Genomic DNA, 23,898 nt, shown 5'->3' with positions numbered 1-23,898 from the left:
TGTACAACAATACTTTTTCAACTTAAGTCAGAAATATGATAATCATTCGTAACAGAAAATATTTAAGCATTTTATGTTTCTAGATAGGGCTGTTACTTATTGCTAGACCTGCTTTCTAAACCCTCATTTCTATTTCAGTAAAACTAACAGGGAAAGTGGTGCACATTTTAGTATTAAATAATTAGTTTTGCTTTCGTTGCAAAGTTAACCATTGCCAGCAGTTTTGTTTGTCAGCGCTTTTAACAGAATACTAATTAATGTATCAGCGTCAATGTGGTTACGATGTACCCAACTTTTGAACTCCTTTTTTTACCATTCAGACCATATCCATAGCCATATCCAGCTGCAATTAATGAACATTACTTGTCTATCTTTAATGTTTGTTGGACAGCATCAGCAAGAACCAAAGCTCATGTGAAGCACTAGCGCTGTTCATACTGTTGGTAGCCCATACGTCCTGCCAATAGACATGACCAATGCACTATAAGCAGCATAGAAGCAAATGGTTAATGTTTTGGGTTTTTTTTTTAGGTCATCGGAAGAAACTAAGATTAGTGGCTTGTCTATAATTCTTTGATGAGTACTCTTTGTTGTTAGTTTATCTTTTATTGGTTATAAGGGTTTTTTATTGCACCAAGGGGGATTTGCTGTACTGTTATCTACACTATTTATTTAGTGCAAATAAGTGCCAATTATCACACACTGTAATTATTCATGATTAATCAACCAAACCACATTCTTAAAAAAACATACCAGAAAAACAATCATGTTCCTTTAAGAGATGTGCGTTTGTGTGTGTGTATATATATATATATATATTTATATACAGTATCTCACAAAAGTGAGTACAACCCTCACATCTTTGTAAATATTTTATTATATCTTTTCATGTGACAACACTGAAGAAATGACACTGTATGGTCTTGCCCAGTTTGCTTGGTTTAATGTCTTGACAATCTTCTTATAGCCTTGGCCATCTTTCTGTAGAGCATCTTTCTGTAGAGCAACAATCAGAGAGTTCTTTGCCATGAGGTGCCATGTTGAACTTCCAGTGACCAGTATGAGAGAGTGTGAGAGCGATAACACCTGCTCCCCATTCCCATGTGAGACCTTGTAACACTAACGAGTCACATGACACAGGGGAGGGGAAATGCCTAATTGGGCCCAATTTAGACATTTCCACTTAGGGGTGTACTCACTTTTGTTGCCAAGGTTTTGACATTAATGGCTGTATGTTATTTTGAGGGGACAGCAAATTTACATTTTATACAGGCTGTACACTCACTACTTACAGTGTCATTTCTGCAGTGTTGTCACATGAAAAGATATAATAAAATATTTACAAAAATTTGCGGGATGTACTCACTTGTGAGATACTGTATATACCGTATATATGTTTCCAAGAGTCAGGTAGCTTATGTGATGCATAGATGTGTGGCCATTTTAATATGGTTTGGTAAGCAGAGCAGTAGTGTAACACAAAATCTTGGAGCGTTAAGCTCCTTCCCGACATCCTGTTTTGTATTCAAATGGTTATGTCTTGGAACGTGTTATTTTACTGTGTGTGAAATTTTTGCTCACTTATTGTAAGAGTTGAAGTATAGCCTTAGACTTTTTCTTTGATGCCATCTGAATAGGTGATGGTAGTGAGGGTGTCTGTTAGTGCAACAGGATGAAGTCAATAGTGGTGGGGGTGTCTGTCTGTGCAACCTACCAACAGCGACAGTGGTAGAGGTCTGTCTTTACAATTGGTCTAAGGAGACGGTGGTGTGGGTGTATGTTCAATTGGCCGTAGGCGATGTAGGTATGTCTGCGCAACAGGCCTAATGCAACCATGGTTTGGGTGTATGACACCACTGCCACCTTCTGCTAGTTTCACAATCTCCACAACAAACCTAAGGCAACCGTGGTGTGGGTGTATGTGAAACTGGATGAAGGCGACGATGGTGTCTCTCTGCACAACCGGCCTAAGGGAAATGTGGTTGTGGGTGTACGTGAAACTGGCTGAAGTCGACTGCGGTACATGTGGTGGTGGTGTCTTTCTGCGCAACCGGCCCAAGGTTACCGTGGTATGGGTGTATGTGAAACAGGCCAAAGGCAACGGTGGTGTCTGTTGGCACATCTGGCCTAAGGCGAACGTGGTTTGGGTGTATGTGAATCTGGTCTAAAGCTTCGGTTGTTTCTTTCTGCGCAACTGACCTAAGGCGAATGTGGTTGTTGGTACGTGAAACTGGCCTAAGTCGACATTGGTATCTGTTGGCATGTGACCGTGGTATGGGTGTATGTAAGACTGACTGAAGGCAACGGTGATGTCTGTTGGCACATCTGGCCTAAGGCGAACATGGTGGTGTATGTGAAGCTGGCCAAAAGCAACGGTGGTGTCTGTTGGCACTTCCGGCCCAATGCGACCGCAGTATGGGTGTATGTAAGACTGTCCGGAGGCGACGGTGGTGTTTGTTGGCACATCCGGCCTAAGGCGAACGTGGTGGAGGTGTATGTGATGCAGGCCAAAGGCAACTGTGGTGTCTGTTGGCACAACCGACTTGAGGCATACATAGTTTGGGTGTATGTGAGTCTGGCCAGAGGCGATGATGGTGTCTGTTGGCACATGCGGCCTAAGAGGACTGTCATATGGGTGTATGGGAGACTAGCCAAATGCGACGGGGGTGTCTGTTGGTTATGTGAATCTGGTCGAATGCTTTGGTTGTTTCTTTTTGTGCAACTGGCCAAAGGTGACGGTGATGTCTATTGGCACAACTGGCTTGAGGCAAACGTCTTTGTAGGTATATGTGAAACTGGCCAAAAGTGACTGTGGTACCTGTTGACAGAACCGGCCTAAGGCTACCGTGATATAAGTGCATATAGAAACTGGCTGAAGGCGATGGTGGCGTCTGTTGGCACATCAGGCCTAAAGCGAGCATGGTTTTGGTGTATGTGAGACTGGAGGAAGGCGATGTTGGTGTCGGTTGGCACATCCTGCCTAAAGCGACCGTGATATGAGTGTATGTGAGACTAGCCGAAGGAGACTGTGGGGTCTTTCTGCGCAACCGGCCTAAGGTGATCGTGGTTTGGGTGTATGTGAGATTGGCTGAAGGCGATGGTGGTGTCGACACATCCTGCCTAAAGCGACCATGATATGGGTGTACGTAAGGCTAGCTGAAGTCGACGGTGGTGTCTTTCTGCGCAACCGACCTAAGGTGACCGTGATATGGGTGTATGTGAATCTGGCTGAAGGCGATGGTGGTGTCTGTTGGCACAACCGGCCTGAGACGTACATGGTTTTGGTGTATGTGAGATTGGCAGAAGGCGACGGTGGTGTCTGTTGGCACAACTGGCCTAAGGAGACCGTGATATGGGTGTACGTGAGGCTAGCTGAAGGCGACGGTGGTGTCTTTCTGTGCAACCGACCTAAGGTGACCGTGATATGGGTGTATGTGAATCTGGCTGAAGGCGACGGTGGTGTCTGTTGGCACAACCGGCCTGAGACGTACGTGGTTTTGGTGTATGTGAGATTGGCCTAAGGCGACGGTAGTGTCTGTTGGACCATCTGGCCTAAGGTGACTATGATATGGGTGTATGTGAGACAAGCCGAAGGCGTCGGGGGTATCTTTCTGCACAGTAAGCCCAATGCGACCGTGGTATGAGTGTATGTAAGACTGGCCGAAAGCAACGGTGGTGTCTTTCTGTGCAACCGACCTAAGGTGACCGTGGTGTGGGTGTATGTGAATCTGGCCGAAGGCGACGGTGGTGTCTGTAGGCACATCCGGCCTAAGGCGAACATGGTGGATGTGTATGTGAAGCTGGCCAAAGGCGACGGTGGTGTCTGTTGGCACATCTGGCCTAAAGCGACCATGATATGAGTGTACGTGAGGCTAGCTGAAGGCGACGGTGGTGTCTTTCTGCGCAACCGACCTAATGTGACGTGATATGGGTGTATGTGAATCTGGCTGAAGGCGACGGTGGTGTCTGTTGGCACAACCGGCCTGAGACGTACGTGGTTTTGGTGTATGTGAGATTGGCCTAAGGCGACGGTAGTGTCTGTTGGACCATCTGGCCTAAGGTGACTATGATATGGGTGTATGTGAGACAAGCCGAAGGCGTCGGGGGTATCTTTCTGCACAGTAAGCCCAATGCGACCGTGGTATGAGTGTATGTAAGACTGGCCGAAAGCAACGGTGGTGTCTTTCTGTGCAACCGACCTAAGGTGACCGTGGTGTGGGTGTATGTGAATCTGGCCGAAGGCGACGGTGGCGTCTGTAGGCACATCCGGCCTAAGGCGAACATGGTGGATGTGTATGTGAAGCTGGCCAAAGGTGACGGTGGTGTCTGTTGGCACATCTGGCCTAAAGCGACCATGATATGAGTGTACGTGAGGCTAGCTGAAGGCGACGGTGGTGTCTTTCTGCGCAACCGACCTAATGTGACGTGATATGGGTGTATGTGAATCTGGCTGAAGGCGACAGTGGTGTCTGTTGGCACAACCGGCCTGAGACATACGTGGTTTTGGTGTATGTGAGATTGGCTGAAGGCGACGGTAGTATCTGTTGGACCATCCGGCCTAAGGCGCCTATGATATGGGTGTGTGTGAGACAAGCCGAAGGGTCAGGGGTATCTTTCTGCACAGTCGGCCCAATGCAACCGTGGTATGGGTGTATGTAAGACTGGCCGAAGGCGACGGTGGTGTCTCTTGGCACATCCGGCCTAATGCGAACGTGGTGGATGTGTATGTGAAGCTGGCCAAAGGCGACAGTTGTGTCTGTTGGCACAACTGGCCTGAGACATACGTGGTTTTGGTGTATGTGAGAGTGGCTGAAGGCGACAGTGGTGTCTGTTGGCACATCCAGCCTAAGGCGACTATGAGATGCGTGTATGTGAGACAAGTCAAAGGCGTCAGGGGTATCTTTCTGCACAATCGGCCCAATGCGACCGTGGTATGGGTGTATGTAACACTGGCCAAAGGCGACGGTGGTGTCTGTTGGCACATCCGGCCTAAGGCGAACATCGTGGATGTGTATGTGAAGCTGGCCAAAGGCAATGGTTGTGTCTGTTGGCACATCCGACTTGAGGTGTACATGGTTTGGATGTATGTGAGATTGGCAGAAGGAGACGGTGGTGTTTTTTGGCACAACCGGTGTTAGGCGTACATGTTTTGGGTGTATGTGAGTCTGGCCGGAGGCAATCGTGGTGTGTGTTGGCACATCCGGCCTAACGTGACCGTGGTGTGGGTGTTTGTGAATCTGACCGAAGGCAACGGTGGTGTCTGTTGGCACATCCGGCCTAACGTGACCGTGGTGGGGTTGTATATAAATCTAGCTGATGGCCACGGTGGTGTCTGTTGGCACAACCAGCCCGAGACAACTATGGTTTAAGTGTATGTAAAACTGGCCGAAGAAAACAGTGGTGTTTTATGGCACAACTGTCTAAAGGCGACCGTTATGTCAGTGTAAGTGAGACTCGCTGGAGGCGACGGTGGTGTCTGCTGGCACAACTGGCCTCAGGCAAACAACGTGGTTTGGGTATATGCAAAACAGGACAAAGGTAACATAATAACATAGTTCATAAGGTTGAACAAAGACCAAAGTCCTTCAAGTTCAACCTATATACATATTGTGTCCCTACTGTGTTGATCCAGAGGAAGGCAAAAAACCCTTATGAAGCAGATGTCAGTTGCCCCATACCATACCATAGGAAAATTCCTTCCCGACTCTAAATATGGCAATCGGAATAAATCCCTGGATCAACGTTCTGTCCCTATTAATCTAATATCCATAACTTGTAATATTATTGCTTTCAAGAAACACGTCCAGGCACCTTTTGAACTCTTTTATTGAGTTTACCATTACCACTTCCTCTGGCAGAGAGTTCCATAATCTCACCGCTCTTACTGTAAAGAACCCCCGTCTGTGCTGGTATAGAAACCTTCTTTCCTCCAGCCGAAGAGGATGTCCCCTTGTTATAGATACAGTCCTGGGTATAAATAGGTCCCGGGAGTGATCTCTGTACTGCGCCCTTATATATTTATACATAGTTATTAAGTCCCCCCTAAGCCGTCTTTTTTCCAAACTAAATAACCCTAATTCTGATAATCTTTCTGGGTACTGTAGTCCTCCCATTCCCCTTATTACTCTGGTTGCCCGTCTTTGAACCCTCTCCAGCTCCACTATATCTTTCTTGTACACTGGTGCCCAGTACTGTACACAGTATTCCATGTGTGGTCTGACTTGTGACTTGTACAGTGGTAGAATTATTTCCTTGTCGTGGGCATCTATGCCCCTTTTGATGCACCCCATGATTTTATTTGCCTTAGCAGCAGCTGCCTGACACTGTTAACTAAAACTCCTAAGTCCTTTTCCATGTCAGTCGTCCCCAGTGTTTTCCCATTTAATACATATTCCCAGCCTGGATTTTTCTTCCCCATGTGCATAACCTTACATTTATCTGTGTTGAACCTCATCTACCTTATACCCCCTATATAGCACTCAGCCTCCAGAAATGCCTTATACTCCTATATGGCACTCTGCCTCCAAAAATGCCTTATACCCCCTATATGCCACTGTGTCCCATGATATGCCTTTTAACCCCCTATATGCCACTCTGGCATATCATGGGGCACTCTGCCTCCAGAAAAGCCTTATTCCCCCCATATAACGCTACCCCCCCCCCGGCTAACCACTGCTTCCTGATGTCTGTTGGGGGCAGCGGGTGGAGGCTGTTCATGAAATTAAAGGGGCCGGCGTGCATGCACCACCATAGTATCTGTTGGCACAACCGGCCTAAGGTGACCATGGTTTTTCTGTGCAACCAGCCGAAGGTTAGAATGGTGTGTCTGCATCTGGGGGCATATGTGAAACAGATCAAAGGTGACGGTGGTGTTTGTTGGATTCTTAGTGTATTTTTTTATGCAACTGGCCGAAGGCGGTGGTGGTGGTGAAGGTGTATATGAGCTTGGACATTGTTTTCTCCCCATCCCCAAGTTCTCTGTTATCTGCAGGAAATCAACAAGAATCACTCAAGGAGAGGGACAGCCTATTACTGCCAACACCTTTCACTCTTAAGTCAAAATGAAGGAATACAAATAATGTCACCAGCTGTAGAAGTTAGAAGCATACAGATATACTGAAATAAGAACAATGTGAGAATGTAAAAGTACAATTGCATTCAAAAATATTCTACATGTAATCAGTCAACCTCTTAGTGCCCAGAGGGAAGGGCGATTCTTCAGACATGGTTCCCCAGAGGTTTCCCCCAAGAATGGGTTTTTCCTCTCCTGCGTACTGAAGAATGACTCTTTGTGAGTCCAGAGGTGGCAATTTGTTTTAAAACCTGGTTCTGTCCAGAGATGTTGATTTAATAATAAAGTTTGTTTAGTCTCTTAGTGCTGTTTGTGTGTTATTCTTTAAATATTTTCCTGGGGGACCTCCTGTTTGCCCCCTCATGTACACAGGGGCATAAGAATCATACAAGCAGAGGTCATAACTGTACCAGCACTCTAGGGAGCCTGGCAACTACTCTAGGTGCAGCTAGTGTTACAAAAAGTGTAAAGATAATCCAGTTGGACAATTGCTCACATTCTGTCCTTGTATGCTGGATCAGTCAGACACAGCATTCAGGTAGAGAGTGTGAGAGAAGTGACAATACATCCACTACTTGCATGCAGAATCAGTTTGCAAACAACATGGAGGAAGAGAGACATAACACTCCAAATGGTAAGTGGTGTGGGCAGAGCACAGCAGGCTGTTTACGGGCAAAGACGGCACAGCAGGGGCTAATGACAAACTGTGTGGGCACCAAAATGGCACAGAGAAGCTGTTTGGGGACAAAAATGGCACAGACAAGCTGCTGGTAAAGATAGCATGGACAAACTGGGCACAAAGATGACACAACTAAGCTTTTTGGGGACACTGATAAGATGTTTGTGACAAATATGACACAGACAAGCTGTTTGGCAACATTTATAAGATGTTTGGGGACAAAGATTGCACAGGCACACTGTTTGGTGGCAAAGATTACTAGACAAGCTGTTTAGGGGCACTGGCATGCTGTTTGGTGCAACTATGGCAATGGAGGAACTCGAGTGGCCTGCACAGAACCCTAACCTTTGACTCACTGAACTTCTTTGAGATGAATGGGAATGCTAATTGCAAACCTTGCCAGAAGAGGTATGTCGAGGAGTGTCAGTGTACAGCACACACTACGTATGTGTCTGTTAGTGTACAGTATTTTATTTTGAGTGTTGGTTTTGTGTTAGTGTGCAAAGTGGTGTGTGGTGGAGGCTGTCAGTATACACACCCTACTCTGTATAGCTTCTTTGCTGCTCAAACCTTCTAGGCTTTTAAAAAAAATGCCATTTATGTAAGCAAATGGGGGGACACAAGAGAATATTCCTCCCCATCTGTTAAGTTACTGTCTGTCTTTCATAGGAGCATGTGGCAGAATAGAGGGTATATAACCTCTAACTAATAACTAACTCAATATTTTTAAAAACCCCTGTACGCTGATATTCAATAGATGTGCTAATATTTGCAAAACGAATGCACACACATTAAATATAGGTGAGAGTATATAATACAACCAAGTTATTGCTAAGAAGGAGGTTTAGTTCCAAACTAAACCTAAATCAAAAATATAGATAAAGGATAAATATTTCCAGATTTATGACACAAAATACCTGCTGCTCTTCAAGAAGCACAATATGCATACCTGGGTGAGCACCGCTTCTCTGGTTCTCCGGGTCAAGACCCGAATCCTCCGGGTCGCGGGGTCATGACATGCCCCGCTCCCGCCCATTTTTCCTTTAAATTGGGGTGTTTCCCACTGACATCAGTGAGCAGTCCTGGCAGCGTCTCTCAAGGGAAGGCTCCGGGTAGCCGGAGCCCAGAAGTTCCCAGGTATGACAATATGCCGATACTTTCATCGAGCCGCTCTTGGGAGCTCTCAAACGCGAAAACCAATTTTATTACTTTTGTCCTACTTATTTGCAGCTATTTTCATGCAGTTCACCATACTAGTTATATGAACAGGATTAATGAGGTGTAGACTATGTTCAGTGTTTAGAACATATTTAGTTATAACACACTGTGTCAAGTCCTATCAAACATAAATTCACCAAATGGGGTTGCAAGAATAAGAGGTTCCCATAACAGGAGCACAACAAGGATCCAGACATGGTATAAACACTGCACAAAATCCTTTTATTATAAATTGAATATATCAATAAATATATAATATAGTTCTTATTTTAAACACTGTGCAGACTGGTCTTCATAGAAATGCACTATAGGCCTAATAGGCTAAGCACAACTTTGGCACATATGCTGTTGTGGCATTGTGACACACGCAACATTTTAGGATGTGTGTGTGGCATGACATAATTGAGTTGAAATTGGCAGTTTCCTCATACTTTCTCAGAGAAATACCAAAGAAGCAAGCAAAACAACTGGCAGGAGCATTTTATCTGGAATTGTTAAGTAATAAATTATAAATAATAGAAATTCTGTTGTGCTCAGTAATTTTCATTACTCTATCTATGTAATCGTCCAAAGTTGATGTATGCCTACTCCAGGCATTATTTAACTTCTTAGTTCTATCTCCTTTACCATTTTTAGCTGCTTCAGATTTGTAGCACGCTTTCAGTTTACGAGTGGGTTAACAACTATTAAATTTTAGTCCTGCAAGCAGTGCATGCCCTGGTCCCTGTCCATGGTGCTGATGGGGATGACAGCACATGGAAGATCAACATCCTTTTCCAACAATACAAAAATAGGAGTTATTTTGATTGCATATGTAAAACAGCAATGAGTATCCCTTACAACGTCAATTTTCCACATCTAGTTAACCAATACTCTACTTTCCCTTCCCTTACCTTACCCCTCTAACCTGGTACTGTGAACAAGCTACTGAAAATCATACATACAACAATTTATAATACATCCACCAACCACAATTGCATGGGCCAAGTAGGTTAATCAAGCCTCCCTTCCATATATATTATTAATAGCTTGAAAACTTTACATCATCGTTTTATAGTATAGGTCAGATAAGCATTGTTTTTGCATTCGCTGTAACAAGATCATGTTCCATAACTGCTGCTACTGTAGGGAGACTCTGCTATTCACTGCCCTGTATTAGAATGACCACACAAATCCCAAAACTAGTTAATCCCAGTAGACAAACCAATAGCTTCTGCCTAGATTTTCATGAAATTGAAGGGTTGGTGCAATTCAATGTACTGTCACTCTCCACGAATCATTCATCTGTGACAGTCATCAGGACCAGCTGCTAAAATCCACCAATATATGAATATAAATATTTTCTATTTAATATAAATTGCATATATCTCTATTGAAGCGAATAACGTGGAATAAACATGATTCTGAATGGAAGCTCAGTATTGTAGAGTTTAGAACTGTTTGTATTACTACCGCGTGCAATGCCGTATATTTATACTTTTGAAATGAGATGGCCTGGAATATTTTTTTTAAAAAATTTACCTGTTAACACCCTGCCAAGACAGCAATCTAGTGGCATTCTTTAAAAAAAAGTGATAGTGGTCAGAGGTTTTCTATATTAAAACACATTTCTGGAGGCTTGTCTTATCACATCAGTTTTGCTTAGATTGCCTGCTAATGACTGACCAGCAGCTGGATGTGACAGGCTGCACGCTATGGTTTTATGCTCATGCAGCCGGTGGACGCATCCTGCAGCAACTGATTTAAGGAGCATGGGGCGCTGTTTGCCAGCAGGCCACCAGGTATTTGCCTGGTATGCCAGATGGCCAGTCCAGGCCTGTGTACCACCTGCAGAGTTTTCTTGAAACCTTGAATTTAGTTAATAGACTCTTATTATTTCTCCCCATTGGCATTGCAGTGTTAACACATTATACATTTTCCTCTTAATGTATAATTAGAAACAGTGTTTTTAAGTATATGTTATATTCTAATCAAATAAAACAACATAAACAAAGAATCTTTCATAAATGTGCAAATATTACATTTATTTATATAGCACCAGCTAATTCTGTTCACTGTTCTGGGCCAGACTGACGATCAGGAAGTGGTCCTGTCACTTTAAGGCTAGTGACTGCCTGATGACTTGGGTGCAGGCGACAGCTGAATATGTTATGCCACACGCTTCATTTTTATGCGTACGCTGAGCATATCCAGATGCTGATTATACTCTGCAGCAGATTGGGGGAGTATGGGGTGTCGATGGACAGCGGCCCACTGGGCATTTGGCAGATGACCAGTCTGGTCCTGGACCTGTTACAGTTGGGAACAAAAATTACAACATTTACACACATTAAAACATACTAGTACAGAAAAAAGGGCCCTGGTCTTGTGAGCTTACAATCTATTAATAGAGTTCATTAGCAATTAAAATGTATAGCTATTAATCCCTTATGCTCAGGCCTGGACTGGCCACCTGACACACTTGGCAAATGCACAGTGTGCCGCTGGCCAACAGAGCTCCATACTTAACTGATCTGCTGCTGCAGAGGCAAATCATTTTGCTGCAGTTTTTGCATGCACCACACTACATGAGCAGAAAAACATAATATGTGTCCTCTCATATCCATGCACTTATGTCCACCTTGTCATCCTCAGTCTGGCCCTGCTTATAGTAATATTTCAGAAATAATGGGGTTGTCTGTATCTTACAAGACCAGGCAGGCAGTGTGCCGCCTTTGCCCACATTTGTTCTATAGGGACATAGGATTCTTCTCTGGTTACTAAGGGGATTCATGTATTGGTGTAAACAGACCTTTCTTTATAGGTCTCAAACATATTTATAGGCATCAATTGAAATGCCCAACACAAATTAATTAGTGACTTTAATTGTCCTTGCTATCTGTAAATCATATTTTCATTGGGATATCTACTAGCAGCCAAACTTACAGCTCAATTTTCAAATCAGAATCTGTGTCATGAACTTTAGTATGTATGTTCAGCTGCAAACAACAGGTTAGGGACAGAGAATGAACACAAACAAGTGCATCCTTCAGAAGACACAGGGTCTGGTTTCAAATTTTATCCTGTGGATTAAAGTGCAACCTGCTTAGATGAGCTATTTTAACCACTTGGCCCTTTTTTATTATACTTACCTAATACCGTATTTGCTCGATTATAAGACGACCCTGATTATAAGACGACCCCCCAAAATCAAAATATTAATTTAGGAAAAAAACAAAAAGCCTGAATATAAGACTACCCTATAGGAAAAATGTTTTACTAGTAAATATTAATTAATGTAAACTATTTTTTCATATTTAATAAAAGCTATGATTGAGAAAAATATATATTTTTTATTTCCTTTTATTTGCCAACCTGCCCCCCCCAGTTATGCACATCTGCCCCCAGGCTTGCCACTCTGCCCCCAGAAATGCCTTATACCCCCCTATTTGCCACTCTGCCCCTTGATGTGCCTTTTAACCCTCTATATGCCACTCTGCCTCCAGAAATGTCTTCTACCCTCCTATATGCCACTGTGCCCCATGATATGCCTTTTAACACTGGCATATAGGGGGTTAAAATGCATATCATGGGGCTGAGTGGCATATAGGGGGTTAAAATGCATTTCTGGAGGTATATATATATATAACTGCTAACAGCAATCACACTCCTATCAAGCCAAGGCAGCCAGTACATGCTGGAACCTGGGGATGATAGTAGTGTGATTACAGCCTCCCTATGCCATGCTACCACCACCACCCCCCTTACACATCCATGCTATCACACACACACACACTCATTCACAAACATTTAAATACTCATTCATTCCATTAATCACACATACTTCACACATTAATCACAAAAACCCTCCCCCACCCCCTTACCTGAACTGCAGATCTCCCACTCGCAGACTTCTGCAGGGGCCGGCTGTGCGAGCAACTTCTCTGGCCCCGCCCCCAGAGGAAGGAGGGGAAGGCAGAGTTATGTGAGGACTGTGCTAGCTTCCTGTTCTCCTGCAGCTAGTAGGAGCGACGCTGCTCGCGACCAAAGCCCGGTAAGCAGCCTGGCCCCAGCAGAATGAGGTCTGATTATTAGACGACCTCGATTATAAGACGAGGGGTATTTTTCAGAGCATTTGCTCTGGAAAAAACCTCGTCTTATAATCGAACAAATACGGTATGTATCAAATATGTATTTAAAAATACCATATAACAACTTATCTTTTAGTAATATTATTACAATTTTGGAAGTGAAAAAGATATATAGCATAGGTAACATTGAAGGAGGGACAGACCAAATAATTAACAATTTAAGGGGTTATAGATGAAAAGACAAGGCTGTGAAAACAAGTGCTGTCAAAAAAGTACAAATAATGCAAATTTATGGTAATTTATTTCCAACATAATCATATGCCCGGGATTTATGATTATTTTAAAAGATTTAAAGGCAAGTAAAAAATGTAGCAATTGACTAAGCAATGGTATAACTAGGGCCAATTTAGTAATTTTCAGACATCCACTTCCAGCTGCATTTATGGACAACCTGGAAAGGGTAGCGTCTCAGGGACATCAGTTATGAATGTTATAAACTGCTTAGCATACATCATACATAATATATATATTATGTTTTAAGGTAACCATGAACTACTAGTTGCACATAACTAGCAGGCCAAAAGCCAAGTGACTTTGAACATGGCACAGTTGTTGGTGCCAAACAGGTTGATCTACTGGGATTTCACTCACAACAGTCTCTAGGATTCACAGAGAATGGTCCAAAAAAAAAAGAAATATCCAGCGAGCGGCAGGTGTGTTTACGAAAATGCCTTGTTGATGTCAGAGGAGAATGGGCAGACTCGTTCGAGATGTCAGAAAGACAACAGTAACTCAAAAAAACATCATGGATTTGCATCATGGATGTGCAGCAACTGCGTGATGCCATCATGTCCATATGTACCAAAATCCCTGAGGGATATTTCCAGCACCTTGTAGAAACTATGCCACGAAGAATGAAGGCAGTTCTGAAGGCAAATATACACTCACTGGCACACCTGTTCAACTGCATGTTAACACAAATAACTAATCAGCTAATCACATGGCAGCAACAGTCCTGAAGGCAAAAGGGGGTCCACCCCGGTACTAACATGGTGTACCTAATAAAGTGGCCAGTGAGTGTATAAATACTAAACTTTGCCCCCTTATACTTTATCCAGGGCAGTCAGAGTTTATCAAATGCTTAACAAAATTACCTCCAGCATCATGAGTCACTTGATATCTTTGTAAATATCTGGTGCTAATGTGTTTATCTCTTCCACTGTATTACACTTCCTGGTAGTGAAGGAGTTAAGGCCTTTTGTATTATTTATCACTGATTAATCACTATGGGAACTTCCTATCTCCTTTAAAGTTCAATGGAAAGCTCCCACTCACATATTCAATTCATCTTATGTAATATACTGTAGGCCCCTTCCAAAAAGGCGGAGTGCTGGTTCTGCCATAACAGTTCCCTCTTCTTGTTTGGTAAATGAATGTAAGGGCCTCTAGAAAGTAACAGAACATGTACTCTGTGTATTCTGTATGGTGCTACTACAGAAAGCTCACGTGAAAAGGTGAAAAGTGACTCATACATGCAGTGACACATGATCAGCTGTTCCAGACCTCTCACTGGGGATCCACATTTGTAGCCAGTAGCAAGCATGAACTGATATTATCCTAAAAAGTCAACCCTTCTCTGTTCTATAGACACTTCAACATGTGACATATATATATATATATATATATATATATATATATATGACATGTGACAGATATATCTATATATATATCTATATATATATCTATATATATATATATAGATAGATAGATATATCTATAAATATATATATATAGATAGATATATCTATAAATATATATATATATAGATATATATAAATAATTATATGCTATATATAGAAATTAGAAATGTATTCTATACAATGCGCAAAATGCATTTTATCCCTCCAAACATATTTTCTGATTAAACAAGAGGAGTGTAAAGTGTATGAACACAGATTATTTGCACATGTTTCCTCTATGGCATTTTCCTTGGTGGTTATATATACACTCTTTAGCTCCTCTCCCGTGTCACAATTGTCTAAGCAGAGCTTTGATGACACCAATCAACTGAGCATACATATTTAATAGCCTGTATGTTGTGTTAATATTTTGTTTATGTTTGAAATAATATATTCTGAATTTGCCATTTCTTTTTATTATTATCATTATTATTTATTGATTTATATCATGCCATCAAATTCCTTAGCACTGTACAATGGCTGAACAGGACATAACAAGTAGTGCATAACAATTTGACTTACAGAAACAAGGTAAGAAGGGCCGTGTGCAAACGAGCTTGCAATCTAGAATTTATAACTTTTATAACATGGTTTAGTAAACCAGGGAATAGGAAACAGTTTAGCTGTTTGCCCAATGTAAGATGAGTTTCACAGCAGCTTCTTTGTGAAGAATTTTGGATGAGTCCAGAGAGTTGGGAATGCAGCGAGGTCACATAATTTAGGGAAAAATACAGCAGCTGTGAGGTAAGGGTTTGAGGGAGGGAGTGACTGAGAGGGTAAGGGAGTGAGTGAGTGTGTATGTCTGTAAGAGTACATGTGTAAGTGTGTGTGTGAGCATGGATGTGTATGTGTGTGAGCATGAATGTCAATCTGTAAGCATGAGCATGAATGTGTACGTGTAAGAATGTGTGAGCAGGGAGTGTGTGTGTATGTGTGTTGAGTATATAAGTTACCGTGCGGGGGGAGGGGCAAGCACAAGGGGCCAATTGGGTCACTTGGCTTTACCTGCCCCCTGGGCCAGAAAGTGCCAGCCCTTCCCTGCTTGAAATGTTAATAAAATAACAAACATTAATGTGACACATTGAACTTATTTTTATTATGTAATTTTGATTCTCAAGTTTAAGGTGGCAGGTTTCTTTAGGAAACTAACCTCTAGTTTGTTATAAATCAATCAATACCAGTTATTAAACCTTGTTTAGGTCCTCCATAAAGATGAAGCCCATGCGTTATATTTCATATCCTTTGTCATGTTTTACTTTGTATGTGCCAGCCTTTTATCTCTTTTTACTTTTCTTGTCTTCCTTCTGTGTATCACAGATTCTACCAGTTCTTTCTGTTTACTTTTGTTACACTATCCTCCTCTGTGTATGTGCCCTGCTTTATTGCCCCATTGTGTCATACAAATCCCTCCTTTGTTAGAGGTTACGCTCCTTTTTGCCTTGTCCCTTTACCTTTCATCCAATTTCTACTTAGTAGAATCTTAACATTTTCTGTCTATCATATATTCATATTCTCTGTGTATCTATTATCTTATAGCCGTATCATCCTAGGTGTTAGCCTTACTTTCTCCTGTTATGTTTTCATTCCATTCATCCTATATATGCAGTTTCTATTCTATCTTCTTCAATGTCTCCTTTCTGTATCCTTTTTTCCATGTTCTTTCTCTCTTGTTTTCTACTATTATATCTTCCCAAACAGCACCTTGCTCATTTTCACCTTCAATGTTTGTTTTCTTCTCTACTGGTATCTCATTCTTTCGTGTTCTGTCGTCCTATCATATCTCTGTCTTGGTGTTATGGTTCCTTCCTCTCTGTAATCCACCAAATTTTACACCTGTCTTCTCTCCTATCTTCTTCCTTAGTATTATTTTGCCTCCCTTTGTCTCCTACCCTCCTTGCCCTGTCCTGTTTATTATGCTTTCTATCCCTCTGTAATTTTTTTCTCCCTGTCCTGTTTCTGCTCTGTTCTATCTTTTTGATAGTATGTTGCTGGTTTCTCCTTCTTGTTTTCTCTACTTGGAATCTTTTTATCCTTATTGACTGGGTGTATTGCTTCCTTCTCCAGTATACCTGTTTGCAGATCCCCCTGCCCTATTTCCTATTGTGCTATCTTCCCTGTTGGCATCTTTATCCCTGCCTCTCTCTCTTCCCATTCTATCATGTTTCCATTTTGGAATGTTCCCCCATTGTCTCCTCCAGTTTCTGATTATTCTGGTTTTCCCCCCTCACCCTTCCTGTAAACATTTATTTTCTCCCACATTCTGCCAAATGTTACCCTCTGCAGGACAGCAGAGCTATTCCTTTGTTCTGTCAGAAGTCAAAGTAGCCAAGACCTTCTCAGCGCTAAAGTGCTATGTTAGTCCTCTCTGCTTCTCCAGCGCATCAGCAGTCACATGGATGCTTGGATTCATTTCAGGATCATCAGTCAGACTTTAATAAAGAGGAGAGAAAAGACAGAGGTGATCTGACAAGATTTGGGAGAAAAGGAGGGGAGCTCTGAGTCCCTCCCCACTACCCACTGAAATCCACACGCCCGCAGTTCAAAAGCGTGGGGATCACTTGCTTAAAAAGTCCACTGGCAGAAAGCACTGGCTGGCTCTTTTGTTCCCCAGAAAGGGCCTCAAGAGAACTGGTGAAAGGGAGGAGGGAGGTGGGGGGACCTGGGAGCTGCTGGTTCAGTGAGCACACACACACACACTCACACTCAAACGGATGGTTCTGTAGGAGCAAGGGGAGATGTTGACATTTCTGTAATGCGCGTGCAAAATGGTGCAAACGTGTCCCCAGTTGTCCCAGTGAGGAGTGACTGAGCCCCACTGTCTGGCTGGTTTTCTTTGTGTGACTGCGCTCCGCAGCCTGATCGTCTTGCAGCAACTCGCCTGGGTTTTTTGGAAATACAATAAAGTGAAGCTATGGCTGAAGGAAGCTGCGGATGCTCCCTTGGACTGACACTGGGACTTGTTATGCTCATCATCGGTAAGTGATGCACAGTCCACTTGTCATTAGAATGATTCTACATCATGCTTTTAGGAAATAACTTGCTGATTTGGGAGACATAAGGTAGCAGACTCTGACCCCAAGAGCTTGCATTCAATATTTGGGGAATTTTGCCCAATTCATCTAGTCTGGTATAAGTCATTGCCGCAAATGTTCTTATTATTGTTTAGGGAAAGTTGCAATGAGGGATGGCACCAACCCCAAATCTTAATCAGGCTTTTGTCTTCAGTATCTGTGCCCTGCCTCATGTATGATGTAACCATGCCACTCCAATTCCGTGTCACACACCCAATGCCTGCCCTGTGCGGGTCCATGTGTATGTGTAACCCACTCCTTGCCGTATTGCTCTGCAGTATCTTGCAGTGATTCGGAGATCTTTGGTATTCTGTTGCCATGGCAGCCTCATCATAACATCTCTTTGTAGTAAGGCTGGATACGAGGAGCATTGTCTCCTGCCCGGGTGTGTAACACTGTCTAGTATTAGAGCACATGGCTGTGTCAACAAGTCTCCCAGTAGCGAGGAATTGTGCCAAATAGCAATAAATCACCTCGAAACGGGACACACAGCATCCTGCATGTGTCTCTGCATCTTAACCCATTCAGCATGGAGAGCTCCATTAATCAAACTACACAATATGCATCCACACGTACTTTGTATAATGTACCACTATTATCACATATATATATATATATATATATATATATATACACATCTGTTATATACCATATTAAGTTACATGTTATAGGATGGCATGTAAGTACAGTACACATTGCATGTTTAATACATGTTAACTAAGTGGTAGGGCATGCGTGTATTTTGGGAAATCGAACAGCATTACAGTCACGTATGATTAGCAGAATTATTGAGTGATTTTTCCAACATTTACTCTGTAAATCTATTTTTTCTAGGCAGGCTAATGATTATTATTGCACCTGACAGCAGTATTGGAGGGATGTCTTTGTAATGAATGTTTTAATTGATAATATTTTCCATCACTAACCTTTACTGTCAAATGCTGCAGGGTTCTTGAATGCATTTTAGTAGCAGCAGTAGTATATATATATTATATATATATATATATATATATATATATATATATATATACCCATATACACCCTGTTTGTATATTTTGGCACAGACATACGCATGGTAATAGGTTGATTGCAACAGCCGCGGCGGTATAATTAATTGATTATAGGGTTTTTACAGCATGATTCATTGAAGTGGTACATATTTTTATTGTTAAGCTCTGTGGTATCTCTGCAGTATGTTATTGATGAGTTTGGATGTGAAATAGTTAAGGAGTTGAGTTAGATTTTGAGACCAGTCAGATCCACCCTTTATGTTGCCCCTAGTGGTCAGGTCTCGTATTGCAAATACACAAAAGCTTCTGTCTACTCGTTCATGCACACCTGCCCTGGGCTCGACCATCTGAATTAATTGTAAGGGTGGCATCGGTTAGGGGGTAATCATGAGGGAATAATGGAACTGTTTATAAGAGTATAGGGATCAGTAAGGTGAAACTAATAGTCTGGATGTTTTAGGGCTTGGTGTGTTTTTTATGATGACAGGTCACAGTGACATAGATCAAGGTTGTTCTTATAGTATAGACCTCTGGAAGAAGACTATTAAAAGAAATATGCAGCAAGAAGTGGTTTTGTTTTCTGCACCTTTATGGTTATGTCATGTACTTGTTAGCGATATGATGCTTGGTTTAACTCTAGGTCCAATTATTTTTTAAAGTGATAAATATATGCATTTGGCTAGACCCTTCCATTAGTTTCAGTTGCAACTACTCCTCATTCAGTTCTTTGGCCACTTTAGAAATTTGGACCCATATATATGCGATTGTAATTTCTACAGATCAAACAGAACAGTGAAACACAGACAGCAGCAAAGTGTGATTTTGTTTGCTTATGTAAAGGGAAATTAGCTTCTGTTGCCAAATCCACATCTCTGTGGATTATCTCTTATTTAGCTATTCATATGCGCCACTGAAACAAAGCCAACATGAAGTTTCACTACATTGTAAATAGGGCATAAAAGCAAGAGTAGCTTGAGAATCATAAGGGATGTAATTAAGTAATAGCTGAAAAGCTACTTGTTTTCTACCATTGTGCTATATATATTGACTGCTGACTACTACTTATGAAATGCAGTATGGGAGATGTATAAACTTGATTGTGTATTTGAATTCCTTCTGTGAGTTTGAGGTTGGCAACATGTTAAAATTAGATGTGTCCTGGAAAAAAGGCCAATATGGCTAAAGCTCATTTCAGAGTTGTCAAGAGTTCCCTAGTGAATTATTTTGCATACCATGGCCTTCACATTCACAGAAAGCCACTAGTGCAAAATCATGTGCAATCATGTAAAGTTTAGTTTACACATCCATTAGGGGTGTAGCTTTTAGTGTTAGGATAATTATAATTATAGCTTCTTGATATAGGTAGATGCAAGTTAGCAAAATCAAATCAATGGAAACACTTTCTGTGCACTTTCTAGCCTTACTAGACCCCCTTAGATGAGCCAGTGGTAGGGCTGGCGCTGAGTATACTTCATGTGCAAAGTCGCAAGCAGGATGTCCATTCCAGCTTAAAAGTTGTGGGGCGAGGAAAGAGGTGAATACAGGTGATAGATGTTGCTCAAGCCCTTCATGTATTTGTAAAGGGGATAAAACTAATTAAATCTAGCTATAATATCATTAAAGTGCCCGTACATAAGGAACATAGATGTTTTTTCCCAACATCCTCAGATTTTTATATTATTATCTACTACTATTGTATAAATCTTAAATAAGCGTACTCCCCCCTTTTTTAAAAATAACATACATTTTGCTCTATTTCCTTTTTAAAAACATTTCAGCTGGGCCTCTTAATACTCATAGAAGGATCATTACATTCAAGGTCTTCTAGTTTAAAGGGACCTCACTCCAATCACACCTAGCATACATCACTCCCATCACACCTATATAACAAAACACCTCACTCAATAACACTCACACTCCAACATTACTGTACATTAAGATCTGTAAAGCTTTGCTGTTTTACATGCATAAGCATGAAATGGCAGGTGGCTATAGGTGATCAGACTGCTGGATCGAGAAGGGCTCTGGAGAAATGACATGACCCTGTTTCTAGGCAACTGTAGTATTTCAATAAACTTTTAAACAAACACAGCAGAACTTATCAGGGGATATTTTAAGAGGCCCCTTTAAGATGATTTGGGGCAAACTCCAGACACTCACAGCCACCAAAGTACTGGTTCCCAGATTAGCTGATAGTCCACATTTCCATTGATACAATTGTTATGCTCAAATACATTGTAGCAGTTTTCTCTATGGATGTGCATACAGATCTCTGTGATGGTATATACAGAAAGGTCCAATGTCACATCAATGTGAAGTAAAAGGGAATCAATGGTATTGCAAGTTTTTTCCTGGGTCATTTTATTTATTTATTTTTACTTACGAATGTCACTGAATACTGTACAATAGGCTACTACTACAATAGATTTCAAATACGTTCCTATCCAACATAGGATAGGCCTTGTGTACCTGGTCCTACTTCAGTCCGGGTAGCCACTATACTCTTACTCTTATACAATATACTCTTTACTGGTTTCCAGTTAGAGCTTTCCAAACCAACCCCTCATATGTCACCAACAGTCGTTTGGGTAATGTGATAGCCTCATAATTTTGTATTGATTATTCTTACTCTTACACGCCCATACCTTTTGCCCTTTTAAACCATTAATCAAATGCTCCTGGTCCAGGTACTAAACTTTTTCATACCTGGCCCTTTACCGCAAAAGTGTTATTACAAAAAAAGAAAAGCTGTTGTCAAGGAAACAGAAAAAAAGCTTTTCATAATTCATATTTTAAGTAATTCATTATTTCTGGAAAGGATTAGGTCATGAAGAAGTAACATTCATTGAAGATTTTAACATAATTTTGTACAATCTTCCAAAAAGTATTATTATTATCATTATCATCCTTTATTTATTGTATGCACAGTGCTTCTTACAGTATATACAACCAAAGGATATGACAAAACTAGGACCAACAGATTAATAGGTCCCTGCTCACCAATTTACAATCTTATTTTTTAGTTTACTTTTCTCGGTAAAACAAAAATCTTCAAGTTTGAGACAAGACTCATGTCAAGAGATTCATGTCAAGACTTTATAAATTGTGATGGTACCCAGGAAGTTATAAACAAATACAGATTCTTATTTCAGAGGATCATATAAAATGAAATACTCCCAGCTAGACTTGGTAATATGGTTTTCTTTGGCACAAGTGCCCTGTAATCTGGTTTTAAACCTACCCTGTTCATTAATGTGCAGGCAACCATGCAAACTCACAGAGCCATTGTTTGCTGGGCTACAACTCGAAGCAGATGATGGCTCTAAGAACAGGACCCCCCCCCCCAGTCCCCTAGTTGTCAGTTAATGGCATTTGGCACAAAGCTACGTTAAAGGGCCATGGCTGCTAAATATATATCAACCAACAGATCGGATTTATAAAGAGAAAGGTAAAAATGTGAGGGGGATCTTATTGCCCCATGGTATGAAATGCCCCCTCTCCTGTAACAGATTATGTGACTGCTCTGCTTGTTCTTTCTTCCTCTTCACTTCAATTTCCTGCTTGCCATTGTCCTTGCAATGGCTGGCTTTGTGTGGCTATGTTAAGCTGCTCTTTAAGTATGAGGAACAAAATGTCATTCTGGAAAAGACTCTGACTGCAGGGGTGCAGCCTGGAAATCCCCCCCCCTGTGGTTTATGTATCCCAGTGGTTCTTTATTTTTTGGCTTGGGGACTTCTTCTGAAATGTATTGGAACCCCAACAATTACCTTTCTTTTTTATGACAAAAACAGTTTTCATGAATATATTAAATGTTGTAATAAGTACATACCTTCCTACATTACAAGAGATACGCTATTGTTTTACGGGGTGTGGTTAGAGGAGTGTTTAGTGGGTGGGACCTAATACATACCTAGCAACTTCCAATGACTGATCTGTGGAGCTCGTTATAGGAGGCAAGAGGAGGGTAGGTCGAGAGAAAGAGGTGGGGCTACCTCCACATAGGGGTGGGGCTAGCCCTTAATTGTCTTGAAAGGTGCAAACCCTGGCCAAAAACGGATATAATCTAACATCCAAGGTCCTGTAATAAGCTCTCATTTCCAGAGCCTCGATGTGAAATACAGAGTTCCCAATTATGGTTATTTTTGTAACTGGGTAAGGCATTTAGAGGATGCGAAAGTATTTTGGTCGCACAATTTAATTGGTAAATAATTCCCTAGTGATTATACACACATTATTGTGGCTCTTAGGGCTGTAGAACCTTGTGATAAATCTGCAACCATTCTGAGCTTTTAGAACAGATTGACATTGGGGTAGGGAAGAGGCATTTGGATCCCAAAGAGAGACTGTTCTTCCTAAAAAAGGGACACTTGGGAGTATATAACTACAGTTCAACGTCTAAAATTATAGTTTAGAATATGCCCCTAATTTAGAAAAACAAGACAGATATCTTGGTTACATTAATTCTATCACCTCGAGGACCACTGCATTTTGGAACTGATGTGGAGGAAATACAATGGTATGGATAATCTGCAGTAAACAGACAGCTATTGTAGCAAAACAGTTTAACAAACCATGTTTGCAACCATTCAGGGGCAAACATAACAATATTAAATCTTACATTAGGTGTCCACAGAGCTGTCTTGTGATAGTGGTGCAGCAGTTGTTGCTGTACTGCACTCTATTGTGTGCCTCAAAGTGAAGTGTGTGTTACATTTTTTGCAGTAATACAGTTAGCACAACAAAGATTGAAACACTAATAGTGACTGCTTCAATATATCATGGAACATATAGACATGGAACAGGGTCATTATATTACGCATTTGAACCCCTATCATGTACATACATGATGCATGTAGTGTAATAGAACTTAAAGAACAGGGTTAAGGTGGGTATAATATTTATGCCGTCAAAGCTGCTGCATATGACAAATCACATGCAACAGCTTGCCACATCATTTCTTCTTCGGAGGGAACATGAATTGTGTGATGATTTTGCTTTGCAAGGATGAGGCATATGATGGGTTAATGCACCCCCACCTC

At 41.6% G+C, this 23,898-nt stretch overlaps 1 protein-coding gene across 1 annotated transcript in view; it reads left to right on the top strand.

The window, feature by feature from the left end:
• The first annotated feature begins 2,341 nt into the window (after positions 1-2,341).
• Positions 2,342-23,898, top strand: part of LOC149300063 (immunoglobulin superfamily DCC subclass member 3-like) — a 57,300-nt gene continuing 35,743 nt past the window's right edge. The window contains exon 1 of the mRNA XM_089485535.1: positions 2,342-2,783. Within this exon, the coding sequence (XP_089341661.1) occupies positions 2,342-2,783 (442 nt within the window). The remainder of the gene's footprint in view (positions 2,784-23,898) is intronic.

Source organism: Sceloporus occidentalis, unplaced genomic scaffold (assembly GCF_023333645.1).
Source record: "Sceloporus occidentalis isolate IW3139 unplaced genomic scaffold, rSceOcc1.0.p SCAF_26, whole genome shotgun sequence".
Classification (NCBI taxonomy): domain Eukaryota; kingdom Metazoa; phylum Chordata; class Lepidosauria; order Squamata; family Phrynosomatidae; genus Sceloporus; species Sceloporus occidentalis.
Note: the sequence above shows the minus strand (reverse complement) of the source record. Positions and strands in the feature narration are given on the sequence as shown.